The 27,941-nt window shown below is 33.5% G+C and overlaps 1 protein-coding gene and 1 long non-coding RNA gene across 6 annotated transcripts; both read right to left on the bottom strand.

Annotated features, from left to right (window-relative positions):
• Positions 1-287: 287 nt before the first annotated feature.
• enc (R3H domain containing protein encore) lies at positions 288-23,102 on the bottom strand. Of its 5 annotated transcripts, XM_080164296.1 has the most exons (25): positions 23,005-23,102; positions 18,429-18,491; positions 17,661-17,740; positions 14,690-14,775; positions 14,090-14,170; positions 13,492-13,560; positions 12,107-12,189; positions 11,659-11,709; positions 11,403-11,447; positions 9,492-9,568; positions 9,242-9,307; positions 8,506-8,549; positions 8,033-8,104; positions 6,620-6,737; positions 6,056-6,133; positions 5,485-5,584; positions 4,640-4,704; positions 4,318-4,410; positions 3,929-4,012; positions 3,199-3,301; positions 3,056-3,120; positions 2,777-2,888; positions 2,323-2,383; positions 1,961-2,086; positions 288-1,735 (listed from the first exon to the last, which is right to left on the bottom strand). In XM_080164296.1, the coding sequence occupies exons 1-25, from the start codon at positions 23,084-23,086 to the stop codon at positions 1,636-1,638; spliced, it is 2,004 nt and encodes a 667-aa protein (XP_080020422.1). In that variant the 5' UTR covers positions 23,087-23,102; the 3' UTR covers positions 288-1,635. The 5 variants fall into 5 exon arrangements, with proteins under 5 accessions (XP_080020422.1, XP_080020421.1, XP_080020423.1 ...); XM_080164295.1 differs by lacking the exon at positions 11,403-11,447 and having other exon boundaries at positions 11,614-11,709; XM_080164297.1 differs by lacking the exon at positions 11,403-11,447 and having other exon boundaries at positions 2,777-2,885; positions 11,614-11,709.
• Positions 23,103-23,457: 355 nt separating this feature from the next.
• LOC145323054 (uncharacterized) lies at positions 23,458-26,730 on the bottom strand. Its single transcript, XR_013880859.1, has 4 exons — positions 26,616-26,730; positions 24,604-24,659; positions 24,075-24,169; positions 23,458-23,583 (listed from the first exon to the last, which is right to left on the bottom strand). It is a non-coding gene; the product is annotated as an uncharacterized LOC145323054 (long non-coding RNA).
• Between the last annotated feature and the right edge of the window lie 1,211 nt (positions 26,731-27,941).

The raw sequence follows: 27,941 nt of genomic DNA, 5'->3' as shown, positions 1-27,941 counted from the left end.
ATCTAAAAAATGGTTTTTTTGTACCATTTCACATGATTTAAAGCAAAAAAAAATGTTTCAAAAAGTTGATTTCTACGTAATTAATGACATATTTGCCCTAAAAATAGCCAAAAAACGGCTAAACGGCTGAGCCGTTAGCCGTTACTTTTTCAACTTTTTGTTCGATTTAGGGAAAATAGGGTCTACAAAGGATTACTCATGCAAAATTTCAGATCAAAATTCGAATTTTAAGTGCTATTTATACATTGATTACGAGATGGTTGCATTAAAACCCCCCCCCCTTATAAACCCTTTTAAAACTAAAAAATTTTATTAAAACATTTTTTGCAAAAATAAAAAAAAATTCAAATCATATTAAAAGATTATTTATCCTTTTTAGGCCCTGTGTATAATTGCTTGTTATTTGATTGTTTTATGGCTTTAATTATCAAAATAATTGGATTATCGTACAGGAAAAATGAAAGACATTTCATGTAAATGTAAAATAACAACATTGTATGACATGAAGATCCACATTTAGACAATGGGAACACTTGTTAAATGTACTTTGAGAGTAGAACACTGGGGAATACTTGCAACTACACTTTGAGATTGGAAAAACACTTCTTATTGGAACCTGAGTTTGAACTCAGAGAAACAACCTGAGTTAGGTTATGGTAATTGTTATATTTTCAACTCAGATTTTCCCCACAATTTTAAACTCAGGTTACAGGCAGGGGTTAACACTAAACCTTATACACTGTAAAAATACTTTCCATAAATAAAACTTTTATCACAAACTTAAAGTTCATCAAACCTAAATATATTCTAAGAAAAGAACTTTATGGAAAATTATATTCAATTCATAATAAAAGTTTCATAAACAGAAAATAATTTTTAACAGTAATCTTGAAAGTGAAAATTGCTTAAAATAGACATTATACAAGAAGAATTTGTCTTAGGCTAATATTATCCTATATTTAAAGATAAAAGAAGTTAAGTTAAAGTCTAAAGGTATGAATTTTCTTTAGTTTGTGCTTTTAAATTTATTTTTGCGGCTGGATAATTATTATATTTTTTTGTGAGATCAAAAATTTAATTTGATTTATACAGCACAGTGAACTTTATGTGGAAGTTTAGATTAAAAATACATTAGCTATTGGCTCAATATAATTTTATAAAAATCGGTTTTAGAAAATCAATTTTGAAGTTTAATTTCTTATTTTTGTATAGGCAGGAAAAATAAATAGGCATAAATACTTTTTTAGAACTTTTGGATTTGGACCAATTAGCTAGAATTTTTTTACTTTCCTTCTTCCATTTCAAACTTATTGTGAATTGAATTCTTTAAATGTTAACTGCAAGATATTTAAATCTATTTTCACTAATTTGTTTATTTTTGCATATTGCACTAAATTTGACCAGCTAGTAATCCAGAGAGAAAAATCTCATTAAAAAAGCACCACTTTGCCTCCAACTTTCCTGGTTTAAACTAATAGTTTTGCTTTGGAAGCAGTTGTAGGCAAAATCATTTTCTTTTAATGAAAAACTCCTCCCTGCTTAAAACCAGATTAAACAGCCCATTGTCAGCATTTAGCTTCTTTTTTCTCTCTCTATTTTACATAGCTCTAAAGACTGCTTTTGGCAGCTGGCAGCTTATAGTTCCTGTGGTTCCATTATAAATCCTGCATTTTTAAGCTTAGCTATTGTATGAGCGGCCTGGTCTTCTGTATCAAAAACTAGTTGAATTGGGTATCTGAAAAAATGAAAATTTAATGGGTAATAGTATAGGCTAACATGGTATCTGTACCTACTGCTTCACTCTGTTTGTTCATTTTAAGTCTGTCTGAATAACTAACCTAATACCTATTGTATATTTACAATGATAATCCCCCAATGTCTTATCCGTTCAGATCCCAGATTGTTCTACATTCCTTTCTTCCTCATAACTATAAAAAAAACTTTTACATGATTGATTTACCTATTAGTAGTAGGATGATCGGGTGGTAGTGTGTTGATATCCACCCATTGGCTAGATTGATTCATAAATTGAATATGGCCACCACCACTAGAGAGAAAGTGGTCCAACATGCTCATCAGCTGACTTCTATATAATATAGTAGTGTCAACACCAAAAAAATCTAAATACTTAAAATGCTGTTGATTTTCTGAGGCATTTTTATTTTTAAAATTGTTGTGGAATTGTAAAGAGAATATGAGATTGTGTTATATTTAAATAATGATATTTTCATTGAAACCTTACTTATTATTCCAGCTACTTAACTATACAGTCACATGTATTAGTTGGTCTGTCTGCCTGTCTGTATTGCTTATAAAAAATACCTGGAAAGAATTGCTGGACAGTGCTGAAGATAGATAACCACAGAGTGGGTTGGAGATCTGTTACCAATAAAAAATAATATGATATAATTATCTATTTTAAATTCTTGATTAATGTTGCTTTTGTAGATTGTGTTGTAGTCTTTTGCAGATAAATTCCTCCTATATCAGGTGGCAAAAAATTTAAGAGAATTAAGAAGAATTTGTGAGATTCAGGAAGAATTTGCGGGAATTAGGAAGAATTTGTGAGATTTAGGGAGAATTTGTGAGATTTAGGAAGAATTTGTGAGAATTAGGAAGAATTTGTGAGAATTAGGAGGAATTTGTAAGATTGAGGATAGAAATAGCCCGAATCCAGTGAGAATTAATTTGAAAAAGGAAATACAATAGCCTTTCTAGAGGCCCAAGAAAGTTGACCTCTGAAAATTCTGTATCAACACAATTATGATTTTCCTGTGCAGTGAGAATAAGAAAGGCTTATGAACTGGTGCTCCTAGTAGGCGTCCTCCATTATATTGTACTTCTGTTGTTGAGGGGGTGGCTACTACACTACTAGAACTCACGCTACTAATAGTATAGGGACATACAGATATTTGTAGCATAAATATAAAGTTGCGTAATTTATTAAATTCAAAGTGGTTGTTGGGGTTTGGGTAAAAGAAACCTCAAAAATAAAAAATCTTTCTGAAAAAAAACACCAAAGCTACTTATGTTTAAACTGTATGTCCCTATCCCTGGTATTATTATTGTTGGCACTTGATATTCCGTTGTTTATTACTCCCCCGCCTCCGTGGTGATTCACTAAATAAAGATAGTTTATAATAGTCCCGCCTCCAGGCAGGTTACTTTAAATTAAGAATGAGTTTTATCCAGGAATACCTGTAACTAGACCAGTATTGACTGCAGGTTGTCCTGTTGGCATGATGGAGGTCTGCTGGACGCCTCCAGGTCCCATTATTCCTGGTTGCTGAGTTCCAACTCCCTAAGAAAAATATATTTTATTTTTGAAAATAAGGATAACAACATCCATAAGTTAACGAACCTTTACAAATTAGAGATTAGTAAAAACGAACAATAACTTTAAGGAGTAAAAATTTAAGAAGTGCCTTTCAAAATCTTTGATTTTCTGTAAACAATTGCATTATAAAGTGTGTTTGACATCTAGGTTTTATATTACATTGTTATAAGAGTGCAAGGTTTAAAATCAATGTGACAATCTAAATATAGAAAAGTTTTGAATACAAATATAAAACTTTTAAAAGTTGGCATGTCTGACGTTTTTTTTTCAACACGTTTTGTAGCATAATAGAAATAGAATGCGTGGATATTTGTGAGAGATTCTCGCATACACTAATAAAATGTTTAAACCAGCTGGCTAATATAACGGTACCACATCCCCTCCCTTACTACTTGAGGAACGAACTGACCTTTAAATGAGGACCATTGTAGCAACCTAAATGCACGACAAACCTACCCTTGTTATAATATCCATGTATTCTATATCCATTTGTAGCATGAACCACATTTCTAACATTTGATTTAGGGTTATTTTGTAGATTAATTACAAGCATTATTAAAGTTTAAGATGAAAACACACATGTATCCATACCTGTTGTTGCACAACATGATTGGGGTGTTGATGAATAACAGTTTGTGGCGGGGCATACACTTGTGGCGGAGGGGCCGTGGGTCCCTGCAAATAAAATAGAATTGGATATGGTACTCTCATTCTAAGTGCCCGATGAGTACTGACAACACCCCCATCACTCACATCCTATTATTTTTGACACAATTCAAAATAAAGGTAGGGGGGGGGGGGGAGGATAGTTAATTTTTTGTTATCCAAAAAAAATCAAAATATCCATTAAATATCCATTAAATATCCATTTAAAAAAACCTGAATTATATATATGGACAATGGACATGTATGTATGTAATGTATGTATACAGAGGAGGAGAGATTTGTAGAACATTGCATGACCAAAGTAATATTAATACCTGGCTAGTAATATGAGCAGCTGACTGAAGAGTTGCTGCGGCTGCAACCATTTGATGCTGTTGGGCCGTTTGCATGGCAGCAGCTGTTTGGTGCTAAAATAATTAACGAGAATGTAAATTTTTTGTTTAAAGTAAACCTTCATTACATGGACTTTTTTGTCCACTTTGAAATTAAAGAGAAATTTAATGAATTTTTGGGGTCAGATAAAAATTAGTCATATAACAACTAATCGTTACCCCCCAAATCACAAAACCTTTTTTAATATTATTTCAGTTGCAATTTAAAGCTAGGTTTGTTTAAAATTAAGATTTATCATTAAACCTGTATCGAAGGCGGTAAAGGCTGTCCAGTGGCTTGCATTACAGACTTCTGTCCCTCCTGTCCACCTGACAAATACAAGATATTAGTGTCTAGTGTCTTGTATTACAGACTTCTGTCCCTCCTGTCCACCTGACAAATACAAGATATTAGTGTCTAGTGTCTTGTATTACAGACTTCTGTCCCTCCTGTCCACCTGACAAATACAAGATATTAGTGTCTTGTATTACAGACTTCTATCCTTCCTGTCCACCTGACAAATACAAGATATTAGTGTCTAGTGTCTTGTATTACTGACTTAAGTCCCCTCCCTCCTGTCCACCTGACAAATACAAGATATTAGTGTCTTGTATTACAGACTTCTATCCTTCCTGTCCACCTTACAAATACAAGATATTAGTGTCTAGTGTCTTGTATTACTGACTTCTGTCCCTCCTGTCCACCTGACAAATACAAGATATTAGTGTCTTGTATTACAGACTTCTGTCACTCCTGTCCACCTGATAAATACAAGATATTAGTGTTTAGTGTCTTTTATTACAGACTTCTGTCCCTCCTGAACCTGTCCACCTGACAAATACAAGATATTAGTGTTTAGTGTCTTGTATTACAGACTTCTGTCCCTCCTGAACCTGTCCACCTGACAAATACTAGATATTAGTGCTTAGTGTCTTGAATTACAGAATTCTGTCTCTTAGGACCAACTAACAAATGTAGAGTTCTTTAGAATTAAAAATACAACAATATCATGAATCATCAAGTTACGCAGCGTTACTGTTATGAATTGATTTTGATAGATAACTCGTAGCTCGCATACTCTGCAAGCTCGAAAAATCTGTAACCATTACCTTGAGTATCATAAGGTGCTAGGCAAGGTAGATACTGATGGGGTGGTAGGCCAGGAGATACAGGATTCACCAGGATATATGGAGCAGGTCGGGCAGATGCCTTATCAAAGAAAAATTATTTTTTTGAGCACGCAGAATTAAGGCCCACTCAAAGATTGGGCATAGTATAAAAAAAACTACCCCAATCCCTGATTTTTTATTTCAAAATGAGAAAGGGGGTTGCAGTTGAAAGTACCAAAAAGAAAGGTCACTCCGGAATGTCTGAAATACAAATCTACAATTCAAGTGAATTCCGACAGATGACTAAACACAAACACTTAAAGAGTATCTTTGATACTAAAAAAAATATGCAAAGTTCTTTTACCTAGACTGCTAGACTTTTGTCATCAATAATGATACAATACTTAAAACCCTCTATGCATTACGTTCTAAACCATGCGGGGCTTATCTAAACCTTATTTAACCTAACCTGAGCTGAAAGCATTCAGCCACCTGGATAGGTCACCAATCCGGTTTTGTCTCCTTCCAGAGATAGCTTACTCAACTTAACCTTACCTAAGTTTATATTTACCTGAGCTGGAAGCATCCAGCCACCAGGATAGGCCACCAGACCTGTTTTGTCTCCTTCCAGGGATAGCTTACTCAACTCCTGGTTTATCAAACAGACAAATTATACATCAAATAATGGCACCATTGATTTTAAATCTTTAAAATCAATTTTTAGCAGAATAAATGTTAGTATTGCAGTGCATTTAGGGATCTTAAGAGATATGGTAATGGAGGATGAATTTAAATACACACCCAACCGAGATAAACCACAATTATTTGTGGAAGGGTTTGGACTGCAAGTTTATTACCAACCATTCAAGAATTAATATTTAGTATAAATACCCAAATATCTAAGTCGTCGCGAATGTGGAAAATTGTGCACAAAATCTATATAATTTATAGTGCCATGTCCTCTCCCTTCCTAAGTGCAATGTACAATCAAATTATTGGTAAAATTACAATATCAACATAGACTATTCTATATATTTTTTGCAGGTAAAAACGTTCTTTTATAAAACCTAAGGATATACCCATATAGTAGTGTAGCTGCTCTACCAAACTTAATGTTCGTATGTCTCTGACTTGCCTGGTGTAGTAGCAGGGGCGAGGGTGTGGAGGGGTGTGGGGAAGAGGAGGTGGTGCAAGCATCTTCCTCCATAAAACGGGGAGGGTTCGAGGGGTCAAACACATAAACAGATCCATCACTGAAAATAGTTAAAGTTATATATTGAAATTTATGTCAGAAGATTGGTATGACAATGTTGTAAACGGGCCGGTATGTCGGTAATTGATTGCAATTGGCCGGTTGACCAATGATAAACCCATTATTATAGCATTATTAGAAAATTACCCTATTGAGATAAGGAGTTCCTGTGTCTAGATTTATTAGAATTGTACTTTTGTACTCGGACAAATGGACGTACGGACAGACAGACAAAGTGAGTTATAAAGTAGCATTATTAAAAAAAAACTAACCTATTGATATAAGGAGTTCCTGTGTCTGGATTTATTAGAATTGTACCTTTGTACTCGGACAAATGGACGTACGGACAGACAGACAGAAAGAGTGAGTTATAAAGTAACATTATTTAAAACCAACCTATTGAGATAAAGAGTATCTGTGTCTGGATTTATTAAAATTGAATCTTAGGACCTGGACAAATGGACGTACGGAAGGACAGACAAAGTGAGTTATAAAGTAGCATTATAAAAAAACAAACCTATTAAGATAAGGAGTTCCTGTGTCTGGATTTATTAGAATTATACCTTTGTACTGGGACAAATAGACGTACGGACAGACAGACAAAGTGAGTTGTAGGGTAGCATCAATAAAAAAACTAACCTTTTGAGATAAGGAGTTCCTGTGTCTAGATTATTAAAGTGAATCTTTGGACTCGGACAAATGGACGTAAGGAAGGACAAACAAATGGACGGACAGACAGACAGACAAAGTTAGTTATAAAGTAGCATTATCAAAAAAACTAACCTATTAAGATAAGGAGTTCCTGTGTCTGGATTTATTAAAATTGTACCTTTGTACTCGGACAAATGGACGTACAGACAGACAAGACAAAGTGAGTTATAAAGTAGCATTATTAAAAAACTAACCTATTAAGATAAGGAGTTCCTATGTCTGCATTTATTAAAATTGAATCTTAGGACCTGGATAAATGGACGTACGGACAGACAGACAAAGTGAGTTATAAGGTAGCATCAATAAAAAAACTAACCTATTGAGATAAGGAGTTCCTGTGTCTGGATTTATTAAAATTGTACCTTTTTACTGGGACAAATGGACATACGGACAGACAGACAAAGTGAGTTGTAAGGTAGCATCAATAAAAAAACTAACCTATTGAAATAAGAAGTTCCTGTGTCTAGTTTATCAAAGTGAATCTTTGGACTCGGACAAATAGACGTAAGAAAGGACAAACAAATGAACGGACAGACATACAGACAAAGTGAGTTACAAAGTAGCATTATTATATAAAAAACTAACCTATTAAGATAAGGAGTTCCTGTGTCTGGATTTATCAAAATAGAACCTTTGGGCACATATCCCATATCACTGTGTAACAAAAATTAAATTATCTTATGACTTAATTAGGGTTTTAATTCATTTTATCATATTGAACCACAAAAAAGTAACCCGTAATTAAAACCCCCTGAAGGTTTTGCACACACTGGTAAATCACAGTGCACGCAACTGCTTTAAGATAAATAGAAACGCGCGGCTGACGAGCCATGAGCCATGCTTGCTTATTCATTTTAGATAATTTTAATGATAATTGGGAGATACCTCTAAGGCTAAGGTTCTCGATAACTAAGAACAGTGCGTTTTAAAGGAGGAGGTGGGAAGGTTACTGTGATCCATTCGTGGCTAATTGAAAGTTAATACAAAAAGATAAGAGATTTCTTCATGCCTCACTTTTAATTTTATTATACACATGAGAAATTAATTTAATTTTCCTGACAGCCCAAACAACTTGTCCACGGCTTAACTTTGGAGGATTGCTCTGAAAAAAAAAACTATATTATAAACATTATTCATTTGAAGTAATATTACAAAGCCTTTACAAGCTTTTTTTACAAAAAATCTTAAAGGGGTAGTTTCACGAAATGCATTTGAACTTAATTTAATGAACTGCATATTTTTGCTAGTTAATGGGTTAAACTATATTTATATGGCATATATTTGAAAGAATTTCAATTTTCTACCACGTAGTTTTGAAAATATCAAGACTTTAAAATCGTCTTTTTGTAATATATGCAATTTAAAAAGACGATTTTAAAGTCTTCATATTTTAAAAACTACCTGGTAGAAAATTGAAATTCTTTCAAATATATGCCATATAAATGTAGTTTAACCAATTAACCAGGAAAAAATAGGCGGTTCACTGAATTAAGTTTAAATGCATTTCGTGAAACTACCCAATTAGGTTGTTAAAATCGCCATGTTCTTTTCAAACCCAAAATGAGAACTATTGTAACAAGGAGGTATAGTCACTATAATTACTTTTGCTTTTCCATTTTTTTACTTTGTACATATTTCCTATGAGCTAAAAATTGTTGTTGTTGTAGCCATGATTCTCTGAAGTTAGGACTCAGATGCACGCGGAGACTGGCTAAAAATTCAAAATGGTAATTACTAAATATATTTTTTGTTTTTGTTCAGGGTAACTACTAAAACTAGTATTGTCATAATTACCTTATGTCTGTGGGGTTCTAATGGTTGGGCTGCAGGGTAACCACCAAAACTGAAGGACTTTGACACCTAGAAAATAAAAATAATTGTATTTAATTACGTTACCCTCAAATCCCCTGTTGATAAAAAATTTTCTCATCATAATCTTATCAGCGTTGCCTCTTTATACCTTAAGAATTCTTTTTCACCAGAATTGTTTATTTGTTACTGCTGTGCTAGTAATGTAAATAAGTTACCCTTAATTTGTCTGTACCTGTGGTCGATCTAATGAGTCACGCAGAGTTTCTCTGATATCAAAAGATCTGGAAGGGTTCGATCCTTTGATACTACCTAAATTAAAATATTATTTTAATTAAACATTTATTAATGACCGAGTGATAGATAATTTAATAGAATGGGATGTAATTATCTATTATGATAAATCAAATGGTAGTAAAAATTAGGGTTGGGCCGGATATCCGGTGTGGCCGGATATCCGGCCGGATATCCGGCCATTTTCAATATCCGGCCGGATACCGGATATTGAAACTATCCGGCCGGATATCCGGCTCTATAATTTTTTATACTTTACACCAAAAATCTCTGCTTTTTAAAATTTTAAATGGCTATAATTTTCTTATTATTGAAGCTAGAAGAACATTTTTTCTGAACAAGTTTAACTTTATGTAAATTTATATAAGATTTCTGAAGAAATTTTTTTTTGCTACTTTAGTATCTGGTAATTTGGCCGGATATCCGGTAATTTGGCCGGATAACCGGATATTTGCCGGATATCCGGCGTTAGCCGGATATCCGGTCGGTTACCGGATATCCGGCGTTTGAAATCAGCCGGATATCCGGTATCCGGTATCCGGCCAAAAAAGTATCCGGCCCAACCCTAGTAAAAATTCCGTGTTCTTAAGAGATAGGACAATGAATGATAAATTAATATACAATACATCCACAATGATGATGAACAAAATTATCCCTTATGTAAAGTATATACATGTCAGTAAATGGTTTACATTACAAGATTATACCAACTCATCATGATTTAAGCAAGCGAATGAGATTTTAAAACGTTGGGTATCTTAAAGTCCACTGTGCTCTCCCTTCCTGTAAATAACTCATTTATATCATACTAGCGGCTACGCCCCTAGAAGCCTCTAGGGGCACTGGTAGGAGGGGGAAAAGTCGACCTCATCCAATTGTAAATTTGAGTTTCAAAAGAGTTTTAAAAATATTTTTTTATTTGTGAAAACACCCTCTCCAAAAATAGTTTAAAACCTTTTTAGGACCTTTAAGTAGCTTCACTGTAAAGGGGAACAAAATCGGTTCAGCGGTTAGCGAGATCCTTCGGGACAGACAAAAACGCTTACTACTTTATATAATAGGATGTAACAATCAATTATTTTTAATATTTATGTGTTTTTTTAGACAAAATAGTTCGGATAGAATATCTCTCCTTATTGTAAACAAAATGATCTTAATGATTACTAATTACCTTTTTATGCTCTTAAATGTTTGATATAACAATTTTTCTTTTCTTACAGTATATACAGGACAAACAAATTTGTTTTCCAGGATAATGTCCCTTTCTGATTAAATGGTGTTGCAAAAGTAATTTACTTAAATGTATAGCAAACTGTAATCTTACATGGATAGTGACATGTATTCTAGGATAAAAATTATAGTAAACAATAACACCCAAAGTTTATATGAGAAGGTGGCAACTCTCTAATAAATTTAACCTAGTCTAACCTAAGGTAAACCAATAATTAGTTACCCGCTCCCTAATCTTAATTTTATTTGATAAACAACGGGGATAAAGAATGAAATTTCTTTACAACAGTTAGACCTAAATATTTTAAAACTGAATGGGACTAATTTTGATTATTTCTTGTTAATTTAAAAAAAGGTATTTGAATAAAAAATAGTGACTTCTAGAAATGTACACATATTATTTTTGTATGTGAAAAAAAATTGTCAAATGCTTTCCTTAAGTTAAGAATACATTATTTAAAAAATGAACCTTTATTCAAATTGTTAGAGAACAGAGATTTTTCCAATTGTTTATAGCAAAAAGTAATATTATGTAAATTTTATAAAAAATCAGATGTGCTGAAATAGACGTACAAACGAACATATCCTGGGTATAGAGTAGAACAACCATGACAAAACTGACCTAAATTGACAGGATATTTGTGGTGATGATGATGATCTCTGCCACCTCACTGAATATAATACAGACGAACATATCCTAAATATAGAGTAGCACAGCTATGAGAAAACTGACCTAAATTGACTGGATGATGATGATCTCTGCCACCTTCACTGAATATAATATAGACGAACATATCCTAGATATAGAGTAGCACAGCTATGAGAAAACTGACCTAAATTGACTGGATATTTGTGGTGATGATGATGATCTCTGCCACCCTCACTGAATATTCTCCTCTTAACTCTCTCATATTCTTCTTCTCTCTCCTCTATAAAATACAGGGTGTTTTTTTAAATAGTCGTACTACTTTTTTACAAAAAAATTTTTTTCAAAACGATACAAGTTCATCCAGTTCATTCTGATTTAATGGAAAAACTTTATAACATTATACAATCACAAAAGCTATAGGAAAAAAAGTGTATTTACTTTTCAATGTTTTTATTTTTTTTTGCCATTACATAAATATAAACTGGATTTTGGTAAACAGTTTATTTAAAAATTTGTACAATTGTTTGATATAATTTTGTCACTATTTGGATTAATTTCTGCTAGATAAAAACAATTTTACAAAAAATAATCGAATAATTATTTTAATACGCTTTTTTGATCTGTACACTTCTACACCAACATTTTTAAAAAAGCTATTACAAAAGTAAACAACTTACCAATGCTTTTACTCCTCCTACTGCTTGAATCACTGTATCTGTCCCCACTCTCACAACTACAACTTTCTCTCTTCATTAGTAACCTAAATAATAACATATATATCCTCTACTATACTAGAATCACTGTAACTGTCCCCACTCTCACAACTACAACTTTCTCTCTTCATTAGTAACCTAAATAATAACATATATATCCTCTACTATACTAGAATCACTGTATCTGTCCCAACTCTCACAACTACAACTCTCTCTCTTCATTAGTAACCTAAATAATAACATATATATCCTCTACTATACTAGAATCACTGTATCTGTCCCCACTCTCACAACTACAACTTTCTCTCTTCATTAGTAACCTAAATAATAACATATATATCCTCTACTATACTAGAATCACTGTATCTGTCCCCACTCTCACAACTACAACTTTCTCTCTTCATTAGTAACCTAGATAATAACATATATATCCTCTACTATACTAGAATCACTGTAACTGTCCCCACTCTCACAACTACAACTCTCTCTCTTCATTAGTAACCTAAATAATAACATATATATCCTCTACTATACTAGAATCACTGTATCTGTCCCCACTCTCACAACTACAACTTTCTCTCTTCATTAGTAACCTAGATAATAACATATATATCCTCTACTATACTAGAATCACTGTAACTGTCCCCACTCTCACAACTACAACTCTCTCTCTTCATTAGTAACCTAAATAATAACATATATATTCTCTACTATACTAGAATCACTGTATCTGTCCCCACTCTCACAACTACAACTCTCTCTCTTCATTAGTAACCTAAATAATAACATATAAATCCTCTACTATACTAGAATCACTGTATCTGTCCCCACTCTCACAACTACAACTTTCTCTCTTCATTAGTAACCTAGATAATAACATATATATCCTCTACTATACTAGAATCACTGTATCTGTCCCAACTCTCACAACTACAACTCTCTCTCTTCATTAGTAACCTAAATAATAACATATCTATCCTCTACTATACTAGAATCACTGTATCTGTCCCCACTCTCACAACTACAACTCTCTCTCTTCATTAGTAACCTAAATAATATCATGTATATTACTTGAACAAAATTATATAGGATCCAAATCTTAAGAAAGTGATCTTTTGTGAATTAAAAAGTTACAAGCAATATAAAACTTAAGTGTAGATTTTTTGAGTTTTAACAGAGAAATATTTGATGTACTGTTTAAATTAATGTTTATTAATGTATGTTTGACTTTAACAAAGTGTTTGGCGGATGTAAAAAAAACTTCATTCACTTCTTATGATTTAAAAAAAAGATTTGTATATTTTGCGATATCATTGATAAAACTACACACTAAGTAAAAGAAATCTTACCGTTTTGGTTCAGAAGCAGTTAAAATGACGTCATCAGGAATATGGTCTTTAAACTTCATATCTGGCAACCTAGTTGTAAAGAAAACAAAAGATTTTGTAGAAATTTCATGGTGCAGGGTAAATTGGGCTTTTATTCATACTAGTACCCGTCGTTTCTTAGGTTTGCTTTGGGTACTTTTATTAAGTCTAAATTGTTGATTCCAACTAACAATGTTCAATATTTTTTTCGATAATTGTACAGAAGGGTTCATTTAAGTTTATCGTCATTCAATTTATTGTCTTTTAGGCTTCTATTCCTTAAGATCACTAAAAATTGTAAAGAAATGAGTTATAATCTAGTTTTTGTATAAGTATATTTTATGCAATTTGGTTTTAACAAAGTAGGTATTTGATAACAAATAAAAATTGGATGATGAATTTTTGTAGAATTATTTTTCTTCATAAGTAATATTATTTTGTTTTTAACAGGGGTAAAATAGAAGGCTATAGCATGAAACATTAAAAACACTTTGTATAGAGAAGTTTTATTTAATCTGTCCGTCCGTAATGATGACTCTTATCGTTAATTTAGGTATGTCAAGAAGTCCTATTTTTGTACCTTGTCGTCTTGGTTTTGTTGACTATGACACAGTTGCCAGATTGATCCACATTATGGTCCAGTCCAAAATACGCGGCAACCCTATATCAAAATATTTTATTAACCATGACACAGTTGGCAGATTGATCCAAATTAGAGTACTCCAGTTCAAAATATGCGTTAACCCTTAAAATAGAATACTCTATTGGGTATGACACAGTTGCCAGATTGATCCCCAGAATAGAATGTTGTATTGACTATGTCAAAGTTACAAGATTAATCCACATTATGGTCCAGGACAAAATCTGCGGCAACCCTGAAATATAATGTTTTATTGACTATGCATCAGTAGCCAGATTGATCCACATTATGGCCCAGTCCAAAATATACGGTAACCCTAAAATAGAATGTTTAATTGGCTATGGCACAGTTCCAGATTGATCTACATTATGGTCTAGTTCAAATATGCGGCAACCCTGATATATTTTTTGAATGGTTTAACCAATATTTGTCACTTATAGGCAAAAATAGATAAATAAGTGAAGTAATGGATAGATAGAATTATTGATAGCCAGATAAAAATGTTTTAAATGAATAGGTAGATAGCTAGATAGTACCGACCTGTGAACTAACATCCTATGATAGGACGACATTTGTGGAAATTTGTGATGATTTTTCTTTGGATCTTTCACTAATGACGACATCTCCTAAAATAGATAGATAAATACAATAAGATGATCTTAATTGGACCAATAATAATATAGTGTTGGAAAAATCCAATAACATTATTGGTTTGAAAGTGTACACTATTTGGAAAGAAAAAGCATAGAATATTTTATTTTCATTTTCTCAATATATTTGTATTTTATATACGTACTGGCGGCTTTGCACCTATCCTCTAGGGTCTACGCCTCAAGATTTAAAGATTGACACCCTCCCCACCCAAAATTATGGTATTTGGATAACCATGGCTAAATAATCATTATAATTTATAGCATACAAAACGCTATTCAACTGATGACCTTTCCTGTCAAAACTTGATACAGCCATTTATAATTTCTAATATTTTATTATGTCAAATTATGTCAGTCATGACTTCTTTAATTCATTAACATATAGTCGATTTCAATGGTGAAATATCGATATTATTTCAGACATTTGAAATGTAGTCCACAGAATTCTACTATTTATGACTTTAACCAAGTGGCGTGTGGTAAAGGGGTATATACAATTTTTAATTTGTATGGGTTGCCTCCCCCCTTTTTCACCTCCTAATAATTTCCAACTCCCCTGGTGAATCGCTGTGCACGCCACTGCTTTAAGCAATGTCGATTTACTATCAACATTAAAGTTAAACAGGATATGTACACCTCGTTTCTATGAGAGGACATATATATTATATATGTCCCTAGCATATCTGAATTGTAATCCAATAATATATGTAGTAGAATGTATGATTTTTACTTAAATCCAATAAAACGATAAGCAGAAAAAACAGGAAAATATAGAGAAAAAATAACTTTTACAGCAAAAAAATAGAAAATATTGAGTATATATTTTTATCATACTTTTAAATATCGGACATCGAGGGTTAATTTTTAAAACTAATTTTAGTTTAAAAAACTAGCCGCTAGGTAATTTAAATACTGCAATGTCAATTATCATCATTCAATGACTAAATTTTTATTGTGCAGTATATGTTATGCTAAAAAAAATTTTTATCAATTTGAATTAATCTAATTTTTAAAAATAAATTATAAAAAAAATACAAGAAGAGCAGCTGTTAAAGTGTTTCCTGATAGTTATTATATTATTTTATTTGCTGCAGAGATTAATTATTAGTTTGAATTTCTTGCTTTCAGTTTAGTAAGTCTTATTGACTAGTATTCGTAACTTACATTATTCAGACTTAAAATTATGCTAAACCAATTCTGAATTTTTTCATTGCAAAATTGTAAACTGATTATTATCCTCACGCGTCTGACAAAGTATCCGTACTTACCGCCTCTAGTTTCAGCATAATCATTCTGTCCTTTGTGTTCTTATTCAGCGTAGAGATTATGAACCTATTATTGTAGTCACTAGCCTGACAAAGTATCCGTACTTACCGCCTCTAGTTTCAGCATAATCATTCTGTCCTTTGTGTTCTTATTCAGCGTAGAGATTATGAACCTATTATTGTAGTCACTAGCCTGACAAAGTATCCGTACTTACCGCCTCTAGTTTCAGCATAATCATTCTGTCCTTTGTGTTCTTATTCAGCGTAGAGATTATGAACCTATTATTGTAGTCACGAGCCTGACAAAGTATCCGTACTTACCGCCTCTAGTTTCAGCATAATCATTCTGTCCTTTGTGTTCTTATTCATTGTTGAGATTATGAACCTATTATTGTAGTCACTAGCCTGACAAAGTATCCGTACTTACCGCCTCTAGTTTCAGCATAATCATTCTGTCCTTTGTGTTCTTATTCAGCGTAGAGATTATGAACCTATTATTGTAGTCACGAGCCTGACAAAGTATCCGTACTTACCGCCTCTAGTTTCAGCATAATCATTCTGTCCTTTGTGTTCTTATTCAGCGTAGAGATTATGAACCTATTATTGTAGTCACGAGCCTGACAAAGTATCCGTACTTACCGCCTCTAGTTTCAGCATAATCATTCTGTCCTTTGTGTTCTTATTCAGCGTAGAGATTATGAACCTATTATTGTAGTCACGAGCCTGACAAAGTATCCGTACTTACCGCCTCTAGTTTCAGCATAATCATTCTGTCCTTTGTGTTCTTATTCAGTGTTGAGATTATAAACCTATTATTGTAGTCACGAGCCTGACAAAGTATCCGTACTTACCGCCTCTAGTTTCAGCATAATCATTCTGTCCTTTGTGTTCTTATTCAGCGTAGAGATTATGAACCTATTATTGTAGTCACGAGCCTGACAAAGTATCCGTACTTACCGCCTCTAGTTTCAGCATAATCATTCTGTCCTTTGTGTTCTTATTCATTGTTGAGATTATGAACCTATTATTGTAGTCACTAGCCTGACAAAGTATCCGTACTTACCGCCTCTAGTTTCAGCATAATCATTCTGTCCTTTGTGTTCTTATTCAGCGTAGAGATTATGAACCTATTATTGTAGTCACGAGCCTGACAAAGTATCCGTACTTACCGCCTCTAGTTTCAGCATAATCATTCTGTCCATTGTGTTCTTATTCAGCGTAGAGATTATGAACCTATTATTGTAGTCACGAGCCTGACAAAGTATCCGTACTTACCGCCTCTAGTTTCAGCATAATCATTCTGTCCTTTGTGTTCTTATTCAGCGTAGAGATTTTGAACCTATTATTGTAGTCACGAGCCTGACAAAGTATCCGTACTTACCGCCTCTAGTTTCAGCATAATCATTCTGTCCTTTGTGTTCTTATTCAGTGTTGAGATTATAAACCTATTATTGTAGTCACGAGCCTGACAAAGTATCCGTACTTACCGCCTCTAGTTTCAGCATAATCATTCTGTCCTTTGTGTTCTTATTCAGCGTAGAGATTATGAACCTATTATTGTAGTCACGAGCCTGACAAAGTATCCGTACTTACCGCCTCTAGTTTCAGCATAATCATTCTGTCCTTTGTGTTCTTATTCAGTGTTGAGATTATAAATTGAGTCAGATCTATGCCTAAATAACAAAGATAATTGTGTATTGTCAATAGGTAACGCGGCAAATGCAAAGGTGCTTTCGCTCAAAGTGCGTAACGATTACGTACAGAACCCCCCTCCTCGCCTATTTATTTTAGCATTAATTATATTAAAAAGGTAGGGGGGAATATTTTTTTCTTCATGCTCAACTGGGAGCTTATACCTGCGATGTCCTATCCCTGTGTAGGACTAGGTCCTGTACACAATGTAACCTAACCTGACTTAAAGAAGAAATAAATTTTATTCCATCCCAAAATTCACTAATTTTATGTTATTGACATCTTCGATCACATTTTCTTTTAGTCACAAAATGGACATCATACCTTATTTATAGAGTAGCTTCTTATACAAACAAGAACAATTAAGCCCAAAATAGTAGCAAAATTGATAGAGCAAGTTACAGAAATTAATGAACTTTGCGCCTTTAACGGCCATGGCATTCATCCTTTCTAAGAGTTTCAAGAGCCGATAATTTTTAATATCTTTACTATGACACTGTCTATGATCTCAATATTTTTTATACTAATATTCGTTGGTTTTAAAATCTTGATTGGGTTAAAACTTTTCTACCAATAATTTTAATCTACCTGAGGGGTTATTTTGTTTTATCATGATTTATCGTCCATTGTCTTATCCCTTCAGGTCCCTGTTCTGTACTATAATCTTACCTGTACTGTCAGTATAAGCACTTTCATCAGGAGTGTCAGTGTCTCCCCGTCCACTATCTGACACTAAAAATATAAATCAATAGTTAGTAGTGTCAGTGTTTGTCAGTGTCCTCCCGTCCACTATCTGACACTGAGAAAATATCAATGGTTAGGAGTGTCAGTGTTTGTCAGTGTCCCCCCTCCACTCTCTGACACTGAGAAAATATCAATGGTTAGTAGTGTTAGTGTCAGTGTCAATGTATCCCCTTTTTCTATTTGACACTGAAAATATATCAATAGTTAGGAGTGTCAGTGTCAGTGTTTCACCGTCCACTATCTGACACTGAGAAAATATCAATTTTTAGTAGTGTGAGTGTCACTGACAATGTATCCCCTGTTTCTATCTAAATTGAAAATATATCAATATTTAGGAGTGTCAGTGTTAGTGCTAATGTCAGTGTTAATGTCAGTCTTTATGTCAGTGTAGGTGTTAGTATTAGTGTATCCCTTCCACTATCTGACACTGAATATATATTAAAGATTAGGAGTGTCAGTGTTAGTGTCAGTGCTAATGTCAGTGTTAATGCCAGTCTTACTGTTAGTGTTAGTGTCTCCCCGTCCACTATCAGACAATGAAAATATATCTGATAAATAAGTAGGGGGAGGGGGGGATAGTTTTTCAGATGTATGTTTATTACTTTAGACCAGGTTATATTGGGTTATAGGCAGCCACGGAGGGTTTTGGCACTGAAGTATAGACCTCGCAGTGTTAGGTATAGGGAAAAACTACCCCTCCCTCCATTAATTTCAATAGTTTCCTACATACATTATTTAAAGTAAAGCATTTTTACTTCTCTTGTCCGTTTTAGAGATTAAATCTAGGCATGTTAGAATTTTCTCCCTCTATTGCAAATTTGAATGAATTCAGCTTGAGATTATATATATTTCGCTGAGATTAAAAACACAAATTGATTATTTTAGATTTAAATGTTAAGGTTTTTCTTACAGGTGTTTAAGCACTTCAGCGAAATTTGCAAGCCTGTAATGAATTTGTATGAATTATCACAATTAAAATTAGCAGTGAGTGGATGGAAGTTAGGGAACAATTAACAGTTCTATTCTTATTAGGGTGAGGCGGGGCATTACCGGTAATTTTATCGGTTTTTTGAAAAAAAAATGGGGTAAATATTAATATTTTTAAATGGGACCAAGACCATTAGAAAGCTTACAGAAAGTACTATCAGGTCCTAATAGGACGTTATCCTAGGACTTTTAGAAGTTTGTCATAATTGGACTCAAAGAAATTACCGATAAATGCCCCATGGTGGGGCATTGTTGGTAACGTCTTTTCAACCTAAAAAAAATCGATGAAAAACGGCCAAACGGCCAGTCAAACATAAATAATCATAATTAGTATAAGTTATAGGGATTATCCACAAAAAATTTCATAAAGATCGGACTATTCCTTCTATGTCAAAAATTATTTTTTTTTAAAGACGAGAAATTTCGATTTTTTTTCACAAAAATTTTCTTAAAAAATAAAATTTAAATTTTTTTATATAAAAAAAACACCTGTTCTATTCACTTTTTGGCCTAATTCTTAAAAAGCCCATATTGAATTTTAGATTTTACCAAAGAAAACCTGAAAATTGATCTTAAAAATCGAATTTGAATTTTTTTTCGACGTTACCGAAAAATACCCCGCGCGAACTTTCGTCATTTTTAAAAAAAATATCAACTCTACATTTAAGCTCTCAACGGATTTGGAAAGAGCGGGCAATTCTTAGTTCAAAAGGTTTTTACGGATCAGTTCTAGGTCTTACCAATTTTTATGTAGGTCGATCTTTATACACCTAGGTGAAAAAATTTTTGGAAAAAAAAAATTTCGTCCAACTTTGAGACCCAAAAAGTACCCTTAAAATTTATCTCACAAAAATTTCATTTTATACTTTTTTGTAGGCAATTTAATAAGGAACAAATTTGTTTTTATGTTTTTTTTCTGTCAGTCGATTAGAACATGGAGATAAATATCATTTTCTGAAGGTGGGTAAAAAAATACCGGTAATGCCCCTTACCGGTTAATGCCCCGCTTGACCCTATTTGATTATTTATAATATATTTGATTTTAGAATTTAAGTTATTTTGAGGACTTCTCTTTTAAATGGGATTTCAAAAGATATTTTAGCCTAAATGGTCAAACAGACACAAATATCCGTCCCTCCTAAAAAAGGAATTTTAAGCTGACAAAGACTCATCTATATTTTTTTATAATTTTCTCCAACTGTTACAAATTAAAATATGTATTGTTGACAAAAATCTGCCATTAATACAAAAATGTGTACACTTTCTAACTTATAATGTGGTCGAATTGATACTACACAGTGTTCCCATTGGTTTAATTTAGGGAGTGTTCATCTAGACTTTCTGTATGTATTGGGATTTTAAACATGTGATTTCTAAAGTTGTTCCAATGCACAAAAACACTGTAGCTTTAATCCTGGGATTTCTTCTCATTTTACTGTTATTAGAATTTCAAGAGAGTGACAAAAAAGGACACTTTTAGTGCTCATGGGTTACGGAGATAGTTAAACTAGAGATTAGTTTTCACTCTTTAGATATCAATTACACGTTCTCTCATTTGTTGACTTAATTATTGATAGGTTGGTTTAAACTAGCAGTGTCCAAACTTTGAAACTAATCTACAGATTGTTTATCATCATTGGGGATGAAATTGAAATTGGGGATGAATAATCGTTCTGTTTTATCCCATGTTTTGAATAACCGTATATTACGTTAGGTTAGGTTAGGTGGGGTAAAGGTTATAAGATCTCCCCAGGGGTTAGAAACTCCCTATTATAAAAAAATTATATAGGGGGCTTATGGAGTGGGCCAACTTCGGTTCGAGGGATTTTACCTAAAAGAAAAGGCTACGACACACTATCTATTTCATCCCAAAGGTAAAAAAGATAAGCCAGGGGAAAGGACATTCATAACAAAATTTAAATTAATATAGATTTAAAAGATTTGGAGAATAAATATATAAGTAGTATTTGATAACAAGAAATATATTGTTTTATTTTGGATGACAACAATCATAAAAGCGAAGCTCAAAAGATAAAAGGAACAGACCAAAAACTTACAAACGGACAAAAAATGGTTCAAAATATATTGTATGATTCTTAGTAAAGTATTTTTCATCTCTACTTTCTTGGTGCATCTAAGTTTTGTTATTATTAAAGCTGCTCTAAAAATGGTTGTATCTGTTTGTTCTTATTTTCTGTAATGCTGCTCTATATTCGGTTCTCTCTTTTCTCTCTCTTCCTGTTACTCTCTCTCTCTCTCTCTCTCTCTCTCTCTCTCTCTCTCTCTCTCTCTCTCTCTCTCTCTCTCTCTCTCTCTCTCTCTCTCTCTCCATCTATCCATCTATCCATCTATCCATCCATCCATCCATCCATCCATCCATCCATCCATCCATCCATCCATCCATCCATCCATCCATCCATCCATCCATCCATCCATCCATCCATCCATCCATCCATCCATCCATCCATCCATCCATCCATCCATCCATCCATCCATCCATCCATCCATCCATCCATCCATCCATCCATCCATCCATCCATCCATCCATCCATCCATCCATCCATCCATCCATCCATCCATCCATCCATCCATCCATCCATCCATCCATCCATCCATCCATCCATCCATCCATCCATCTATCCATCTATCTATGTATTTATCTATTTATTTCTCCTTCTTTCTCTTTCTTTTTCTCTTCTATCTCTAATTCTCTCTAACTCTCTATCTCAATGTATGCCTTTGGCTTTATGTTAAGCTTATTATTTGAAACAGCTTGGCTATCAGTGGACGTAATTGTCCTTGTTGTATCTACCCCTGTCAAATATTGGGAAAAGTTGAACGAAGACAAATTGTTTTGATTTACTAACACACAGGAAACTGCAAGCTGCAGCTCTGTTTTCTTCACAGAAACAGAGTTTTCCCTCAATGCGCCTTATTGAGCACAGAACACCTCCCCCCGGCCCCTTGTTATCAAATAATTTAAAATTTAGAGGATGGAGGTAGCTTTTCGTTTGTTTGTTTTTCATTTTAAGTCAGGTTAGGTTAGTTTATATTGGATACTAGATAGCCCCTCAGAGCTGGGATATCTTCCACAATAGTTAGGTATTTTGGGAAAAAACTACCCCCACCCCTTTATTATAATTTGTTTCAAGTGGGATTGGAGATTTCTATGCTCGCCAGATACTTTTAGGAAAAGCACCGAGAAACTGCTATATATAACTGGGGTGCTACTATTTATACAACTAGCAAAAGTATAGTAATTTGTTTTTGACAAAAAGTGAGTGTGTTTTTGGCAATTTAAGCACCTATCCTTTTTTTGTATGGCTTTTGTAGAATTGGGGTACTCGGTTCGGCAGCTATATAAGAAAGACGTCTGAACTTTCTAGGGGATATTATACTGGTCAGTGAGCATCGACTCTATAATTAACTTTGTCTGTACGTAAATCCAAACGCTAGGGAAAAGATTAAAAATCGACTTCAATAATTTTTGATAGGGTGTCCCAAAAAATCTTACCCGAAGCAGAATCCATAAGCTCTTGTAGAACACCCTCCTCACTCCCAGAAACAATACTTCGTTGGTCACCCTCTCGTAACATTACACTACTCCCTAAATATAGTTAAAACTTGATTGTTAATAGTTAATGGCTCTACATTCAGTCATGAATAAAACATTTTTAATTATAGGTACTGTCAACAAATCACTCTATATCACAATTCCTTTTAATAACTCATTTATTCTCAACAATGTTTTAGATAACGAAGCTACTCTGTAATTCACTTTTCTGTCCACCCGTTAGTCCGTCTCTAACGCTAAAGGGGGGAAATATGCTTTTCTCGGATGCTATTTAAGTTAAATTGATGATTTTTTTTAGTAAATTACACGTTACCAAAGAGCATCCATTATTGTTTATCACATATTCTCTCTTTTTCTTTTGAATGACCATTGACCATTGATTATTGTTAGATTTTAAATCCTCCAAAACCCGAAATTCCACTTGCCTGGAGATTGTGGGGAGCTCTGTCTGTGTGGCAGGGGTGGTGAACCAGAGTCTCTGATTGCATGACTTCGCACAAGCTTGGTCTTGTTTCCTCTAAGTGAATAGGGTGCCATACAGACCAGGGTCAAACTTGTTTCTTAGTTGTATACGGGTGCTTTCACACAAAGTATCTGTGAAACACTGGTAACCCCCTCCCTCAATTTTAAGAAATAAAGGGGGTAGTTTTTTTCGTTTACCTATTCCTGCAATTGCCGCTAACCCAGTGGGGCCTATATCTGCGGTTCTATAACCTTCTGTTGATACCCAGTTCCCAGTGTGACCCAGTAAAAAACAATTAAACGGAAAAACTAAGGGTCTTTAATCCCCTCCATTATTTTTAAAAAATAAAGGGTGGTAGTTTTTTTCCTCTACCTAACCCCTGTAGAGTGCGCTAAGCCTGTTGGTTCACAATACACGTCAAAAAATGAATTATAATTAAAAACCCAAGGATCATAAGATATTCATACAGAAAATTTGTCTTAAAAAATTAATTAGTTCAATTTAATGTTTAAATAAAATGAAACCAGTTTGTATGGGGCACCCCCCTGCCACCCCCATCATCCTCTGCCTCCCCCCAGTCTGCTTCTGAGTCCTCCTCCCCCCCTGAGGAGGGGGGCAACAGAATTTCTGGCACTTGTTTTCCTGTAATAAATGTATTTTAAATTATAATTGAAATAAAAAGTCATAAAAAATTCAAATATTTTACAAATTAGAAGTGTATTCGATGGCTATAAAAAAGGTTTAATAGTAATCCAATAAATATACAGACACACATCAAACTACATTTTTATACTAGTGACTTCGCCATTAGCCATTAGAAACTTCGCTAATACAAGTATAGAAGGAATTCCCCCTTTTTATTCAAAAAAACATTTTCCAACAAAAAATGGTTTTAGGCAATGGGCTGTTCTACGTCCCCCATATAAATAGTCTCAAACCACACAGGACCAGTAGGTACAATCCCTGATATGCACAACTTAGCGGTTACTGAGATCTTCAGCTTCAGACAAACAAAACAGAAAGACAGACACACATCCTTTTACTTTACATTATATATATTAATTGAATGATAATACCTGTATTTTGGTTCGTGGGAGGATTATCTTCTGGGAGGGAACTAGGTGCGTCCATTCTAGAGATATAAAGGATCATTTGATAAAATATTTATCTGAAGGTCCTATATATCTGTATGTTCATTAGGGTGGGTCGATTTTGGACATTTTTTTTCTGAGGCCAAAGCGGGGATCTGCACTCAATTTATATAGATATAATACACCTCTGGGTGATTTAAAAACTTTTGTCCGTTTAAAAAAATCTCGTTCCTAGCCTGAGAAAATCTAAAAAACCTCTACAAATTGGACAATTCTCAATAAACCTTAAATTTTTTTGTTTTTTTAGTGATTTCTAAGGCTAGGAACGAGATATTTTGAAACGGACAAAAGTTCCTGGTTCAGCTCCTCAAGGCCTTTCCAGGGAGCACCATGAAGCCATAGTTCTGATTCAAATTTTTTTTTTGAGTGTCGTCTTTGCATACTAATAAGTAATGAATTATATTTTTAAGTGGTCGTGTTCTAAAACTCGATTTTTTTTAATTCTTTTTCGGTCAGAAATGTTTTTAAGGTTAATTTTATCTGTTGCATATCCCCGCTTTGTCTAATTCCGATATGAACCCACCCTAATGTTCATGGTATTGAACTGTGCCTGGTTATCGTTCAAACCACTTTAAAAATTACATTTATACTAAAACATTTGTTTTATATGTTAGTTGAGTCCTAACTATAGCATTCAATAACTTTGCTAGAGTAACAAAAAGTAAGTATTTTTCTCGTATTCATTCGAATCCGGTGGATAGAAACCGGTTCTCATCCATACGAAAAAACTATGTCTAGCATCGATATATATCCAGCTTTCTACGAATATTAAAATGTACAATCATATGATTAAAAACCAGTTTTTTCGCCCGTGCTTACGGCACCTCGGGGCTAAAAAAATGGTTTTAACTTTATAATTGTACATTCTACATCCGTGGAAAGCTGTTTATAATACGATGCGAGAAATAACTATTCTGATCATAATTAAGTAGGTATATAGTTTTGAATTAATATAATCAAATACTTTTATGAAGTCTAAAGGACACAAATAGAGTAATTAAAGAAAGACTTGTGGATTTATTATTATTTTGATCTTACACCAGATTATCATGTACTCTTACAATGTGAAACTTGTAGCTGGCTAGAATAACGATAACCTTCATCCACCCCCGTTCACCTATCCCCTACCCTCCTATTGGTTGAACAAACTAACCAGTAAGTGATGACCGTGTTAGCAACCTAAATTGACGACAATTTTTCCCCTGTCGCATTAACCAAATATATTTTATATCCATTGAAAGATCACAGTTTTATGCAAACCAACAAAATTAGAGAGATTCAAGTTGACTCATAATTATTTTCATAATAAACAATAATTTGAAACAATAAATATGAAGTACGGAATTTCAAGTATGGCTTCGAAACCAATTATTATCCGCAGGATTAGAACCGATTCCCAGCTATACTGATAAATCATGTATTACAGACAATTTTTATACCAGTTTGGTTAGCCCCAAATGGCCGAAAACAAAAAATTGCTTTAATCTGAAGTTCTTTATAGTGACTACAAAAAGAGGATAAATTTAAAAACTTTAGGACAAAAAATCCTGAATGACGTCATATTAGAATATTAGACTATTCTAATATGAGGTTATTCGGGATAATTCGGCCAAAAGTTTTTTAATTTATCCCCTTTTTTTATAGGCAGCTTTGAATGGCTGTTTCATGAGACTTTTCTTGTTAGATTCTCCTGACTAATGATTACTTTGTTCATGTATGTTTCAAACTAATACTCTAAATCTAACTTTGTCCGTCCTTCTGTTTGGCTATTCTTATAATGAACAGAATCTATTTCGTACAAGTATCGAAACTCTTTTTTTAAAAACTACAATTCAAAGTGTGGGGTTCAACTACCCCTCACCTCTCCCAGCCTCCAACTTCGGGGTCCCTAGGGCTTCACTTTTATGGTGGGTATCATCCTTGTTTTTATTTTTTACCTTTACTATTATAATTATTTGAACTAGAATCACAGAGTTGTCTCACAAAGCAGAGAGTTATACAAGATTTTTATTACCAGATTCAGATTTTATTTACAGTTCATACATTTTACCTGAAATTTTCACAAAAAATATTTTTTTTTTTAAATAACTTTCCATGGTAGGGTATTTGGTTTCAAGAAAAACTGTTTGTCAGTCAAAATCTGGAAAATAGATATTCCGCTTAGGGTACATCTCAATTTGAGGATATACCTACTATAAAGCACAAATATTTAGAGGGTTTAGAAAGCAAACTTTTTTTCATATTTTAAGCTGTAAATCTCTTTAACAAAGAAAATAATTAAAAGAAAAATATTTTTTTAGACTAATGAAATCAATAAAAGGAAATGCTATCTTAAACTTGAGGAAAAGTTGGAAAAAAAACATTTTCTTGAGATGAAATATCCCTGTCTGAATCAGTTGTTTGACCAATTTATACTGATTTTATGGACTCTATGAGAGATCACCATAAGGAAACTAAATATGCAAACCATAAAAACATTTTATTTATACATAAATCACTATAATATAATTCTATTATTACTGATATTTTTTTCTCACAAAATTCTTTGTTTATTTTAACTAGAAATGTTTTAGATGTGTTTTCATATGAAATATGCTTTTAGTTTTCAAATGTGGAGAGGTGTGTACATACACAACTAAATCGAGGAGGTATATCTGTGTGTGTGTGTGTGTGTGTGTGTGTGTGAGTGGGTGCACCACCAACACTATATCTACACAGAATACACACACACACACTTACACCAGAGAAATGTGTGTGTGTGTATATTTTGAGAAGAGTAGAATAAGGGAGGAGATTTAGATTTTCAGAGGCCTGTGTGTGTGTGTGTGTATTCTCTGTATTTTAGAAGCCTACATCAAAAGAGAAGAGATGAAGGGTGGCTATTCAACCCCTCCCTCCCCCCTCACTACAAACACCTACCTCTCTGATATTTTAATCAAGGGGTGTTAGGGGGGGTGGGTTGGGAGGTATATTTGTACGGAGGAAATATAAACTTTACACGCCCCACGGAGTAACAATAAAAAAAAATAATCAAAAACTTTTGAAAAATTCTTTATTTTTGTGTTTTTGTAAATTTCTCAAAAATCTAACACAACTAATTATTATTTACCCTAAGAATACCCTTTACTGAGAGATGAGTGAATAGTCCCTTTCGTGACAACAGTTACTTTGAAAATACGACGAAACGCCCCTTAAGGGACTATACCTAAAGATGGATTTGCGGACATATATTACCTAGGAATTTAACAATGGACGTATAATTA

The sequence above is a fragment of the Acartia tonsa genome, chromosome 6, assembly GCF_053477335.1.
Source record: "Acartia tonsa isolate MP-2025a chromosome 6, ASM5347733v1, whole genome shotgun sequence".
In the NCBI taxonomy this organism is placed as follows: domain Eukaryota; kingdom Metazoa; phylum Arthropoda; class Copepoda; order Calanoida; family Acartiidae; genus Acartia; species Acartia tonsa.
This window is presented reverse-complemented; position numbering and strand designations above follow the sequence as displayed.